This window comes from Labrus bergylta, chromosome 24, assembly GCF_963930695.1.
Source record: "Labrus bergylta chromosome 24, fLabBer1.1, whole genome shotgun sequence".
NCBI lineage: Eukaryota > Metazoa > Chordata > Actinopteri > Labriformes > Labridae > Labrus > Labrus bergylta.
The window spans coordinates 635,377-639,406 of NC_089218.1; the positions used below are offsets into that span (position 1 = coordinate 635,377).

Consider the following 4,030-nt stretch of genomic DNA (forward strand, 5'->3'; position numbering starts at 1 on the left):
ATAACTTTGTATTTTGTGTGTGTGTGTTTGTGTGTGTGTGTGTGTGTGTGTGTTTCCAGTGTGACGTTTGATGTTTCCCTGTTGGAGCTGAAGGAGGACAGATGCTCTCGTCAGGACGTTCTGTTCATCAGGAAGGTGAGAATGAAACACACCTGCATATTGACTTTATGATAAATGTTGTTTCTGAAGTGTGAGAATTATTATATTATATTATGATGTTATATTATTATATTATTATATTATATTATTATATTTTATTATTATATTATATTATTATATTATATTTTGTTAATATAGTATATTATTATATTTTATTATTATATTATATTATTATATTATATTTTGTTAATATAGTATATTATTATATTTTATTATTATATTTTATTATTATATTATATTTTATTATTATATTATTATATTTTATTATCATATTATATTATATTATTATTATATTTTCTTATTATATTATATTATATTGGATTATTATATTTGATTATTATATTATTATATTTATTATTACATTATATTATTGTATGATTATATTTTATTATTATATTATTATATTTTATTATTATATTTTATTATGATATTATATTATATTATTGTGTAAAGACTGATTTATGGAGTGACTTTAATGTTTTGCAGCATGCTCAGCGTCTCTACAGGCACGTGTACCTCACCTGTAAGGAGGAGAGTAGTGGGTGGGGCCACTATCAGGCTCTCATCACCCTATTGGCTGTCCTCAGTGTGGAGCTGTCAAATGAGGAGTTGGTGGTTGATCTGATCCGGCTGGTGCTTGCTCTGCAGGTGAACAGACCTTCACTTGTCATAAAACTATCTGTCATGTATCGTCCTGTCTGTGTTGAACTGTGTCTGTTGTGATTGGCTGGATTAGGAGCTGGCGTTGTCCAATCAGGAGCGTCTGTCAGTGTTGAACCGTTGCGGTGTTCATGCACTCTGCGCCGTCTTCTTCCACTTGCTGTCTCAGCTCGGTCCTCCTCCTCCTCTGCAGGAACATGTCACACAGGTGAGGAGTCCAGTCTTTCTGATTGGCTTATCTGCCGTCTGAATATCAAATATATCAACTTCCTGTCCATGTGTGTGCAGGTGATAGAGCGCCGACAGAAGGACGCTCCTCACCTGCTGCCCCATGACGTGTTCTGTGAAAACCCGAGGTACACAAACAATTACACACTTTAAAGTTTTTCATTTTCATGATGTGTAATGTACAGTTTATAAATGGTGTGTGTGTGTGTGTGTGTGTGTGTGTGTGTGTGTGTGTGTGTGTGTGTGTGTGTGTGTGTGTGTGTGTGTGTGTGTGTGTGTGTGTGTGTGTGTGTGTGTGTGTGTGTGTGTGTGTGTGTGTGTGTGTGTGTGTGTGTGTGTGTGTGTGTGTGTGTGTGTGTGTGTGTCAGTCTGCCAGATGGTGAGCTGGAGGTGGGTGAAGACTTTCTGTTCGTCCAATCTGAGATCTGCGAGGCTCTGACAGGAAGCAGTTACAGCGCACATGACGACCGCTTCAATACACCGTACACACCTCAGCTGACAGGTAGACACAGACACCACACACACAGACACACAGAGACATAATATATTCTTTAGAAGTGTTTAAATAAAGTCTTTGATAAAGTAAAGAGGGCGCTATACAGTGTTTAGTCAATGGTTGATGTGGACTGCAGGTGTTCAGACTGTGTGTGTGTGTGTGTGTGTGTGTTTATTTCAGATGAAGATCGTCTGTCTAAGAGGAAGAGTATTGGAGATGTTGTCTCTCTGCAGATAGATATGAACCTTCAGAATGGCTCTGACACACAGCAGGTACGTGTGTGTGTGTGTGTGTGTGTGTGTGTGTGTGTGTGTGTGTGTGTGTGTGTGTGTGTGTGTGTGTGTGTGTGTGTGTGTGTGTGTGTGTGTGTGTGTGTGTGTGTGTGTGTGTGTGTGTGTGTGTGTGTGTGTGTGTGTGTGTGTGTGTGTGTGTGTGTGTGTGTCTGTTCTGATTACACCTGTCTCTGTGTGTCTGAGCTGCAGAGGCCTGAGATGGAGCAGATCACTTTTGAGACGTTGAAGAACACGATCGGTAAGTGATGTTTGTTGTTATTTTGGTAGTTGAGTACAGAAGCCTTGAGAGGACATTCTGTGTTGTTGTGATGAAGAGTTCAAGTCAGGTGTTTTGTCCACGTGTGTCATGAAGTCGTTTTCATGGGTAAACCTGGAGGTTATGATGGAAAGAAGTTGAGAAAGAAAAGAGAAATTGCTGGTTTTGTTGTTGTCCTGAAAATGAAAATGTTTGTTCCCTTTGGGATTCTTTAGTTTTTTCATCCAGACATTTCTACAGTTGACCTTAAAAATGTTTGACGTCAGCTCGACTGGAGATAAATATGTTGAAAATCAAAGATCCTAAAAACAAGAAGATGGATTAAATTGAATACAGTTTTGAGAGTGATGAAGAATTGAAAGAGTGAAGTGTTTGAAGTGGATGGAGTGTGTGACTTGTGAAGTTGTTTGTGCAGAGGATCGGGGGAGTGTGGAGGAGGAGGAGCGTAGGAGGATGCTGCTGGTGGAGAAGTTTCAGACGGCTCCGTTTGAGGAGATCGCTGCTCACTGTGGCGCCCGGGTGAGTCTAACCTTTGACCTGTGACCTGACAGACTGAAGGTTTGTCTGTGTCTGTGTGTGTTAATAAAGTTTCTGTGTGTGCAGACGTCGCTGCTTCAGTCCAAACTGAACGAGGTGTTCGACCTGATCATACGTCCTCCTCCCTCACCGTCCGGTCACTCGCAGCCGCGCTCCACGCCGCTTTACGAGATGAAGTTCCCTGACCTCTGTGTTTATTAGTGTTCAGTATCCAGGTAGGAGAGGAGAGAAGGAGGCAGGATGCAGGATGCAGGAGACAAGAAGGTAGGAGAGGAGATGAGGAGGTAGGAGAAGGGACAAGGAAGTAGGAGAGAAGGCAGGATGCAGGAGACAAGGACGCAGGAGAGGACAGAAGACGGTAGGAGAGGAGATGAGGAGGTAGGGAGATAGGAGAGGAGACGAGGAGGTATGTTATGAAAGAAAGGATGGAGAGTCACATGAGCACTTTAATTGTTTTTGATGATTTCAAATATTTAGTTTTGTTTTTGTCAGAATATAATATATTGTTTCTGTGATTTAAATTATTGATTCATATTTGATCTGTGTATAAAAAAGAATGTCTTGATGTTCACTTGTTGTTGTGTTTAATGTTTGAGAGCGGAGTGAAGAAATAAATTATTTTAATTTAATTTGTTTGTTTTTCTTTATTTAGTGAGTTTAATGTTTTACTTCTTTTATTACATGATCTGATCCAGGGAGGTTTTATTTTGTTACTACGAGTTCTTGCTCAGTTTCCTGTTTACAGGTTTTACCCAATAGGAGGCAGTGTTTAGGCTAAGTGTTGAGGGGCTTTGGGTTAGGGGGGTCTCTTTTGAATGTAACAGTGTAAAGATGTGTGGAGTGAAGTTTCCTGTGTGACATGGTGGTTTGATTATTGAGACTGTTAAATGTTGAAGTGTGTACTCTGAAAGTGAAGAGGATGAAGAACAGAAAGGTTGTAAACATTTCTTTATGTTTTGTATAATGAATGTTATTTATACAAATGAATAAATCTGAAAAGCTGTCTCTGTCTGTCTCTGTTTGTTCAGTCAGTCAGGGTGAGAGTCGGCTGGTTCAGAGCTTCTTATTGGCCGGTGAGTAAAGAGTGTGCTTCTCACTTGTTGTGGTAGGTGTATTTGTTGTTGTTGTTGTTGTTGACTAGAGTTACAGAATGTCTATGAATAGAATGAAATGTTAGACAAAGAAGAAGAAGTGAGAGGACAAGAGCTGCTGGTATTTAATCAAAACAAGCGAGTTGACTTTAATATGACACAGAAATATATTACAGGCTGGAGTCCTCACAGGGGGTTTATGTGAGTAGAGACCCCTGTGAGGGAGGAGGGTCCTATTGTGTGAGGGAGGAGGGTCCTACATTGTGTGGGAGGAGGGTCCTACACTGTGAGGGAGGAGGGTCCTAGACTG

The 4,030-nt window shown here is 40.1% G+C and overlaps 1 protein-coding gene across 2 annotated transcripts in view; it reads left to right on the top strand.

The window, feature by feature from the left end:
* Positions 1-3,632, top strand: part of LOC110000730 (protein EFR3 homolog B-like) — an 18,799-nt gene extending 15,167 nt beyond the window's left edge. For both annotated transcript variants that reach the window (XM_065951874.1, XM_020656074.3), the window contains 9 exons: positions 60-135; positions 646-807; positions 896-1,027; positions 1,108-1,175; positions 1,416-1,549; positions 1,724-1,815; positions 2,026-2,074; positions 2,508-2,611; positions 2,696-3,632. In XM_065951874.1, coding sequence (XP_065807946.1) covers positions 60-135; positions 646-807; positions 896-1,027; positions 1,108-1,175; positions 1,416-1,549; positions 1,724-1,815; positions 2,026-2,074; positions 2,508-2,611; positions 2,696-2,830 — 952 coding nt within the window. In that variant the 3' untranslated portion in view covers positions 2,831-3,632. The remainder of the gene's footprint in view (positions 1-59; positions 136-645; positions 808-895; positions 1,028-1,107; positions 1,176-1,415; positions 1,550-1,723; positions 1,816-2,025; positions 2,075-2,507; positions 2,612-2,695) is intronic.
* Positions 3,633-4,030: the final 398 nt, after the last annotated feature.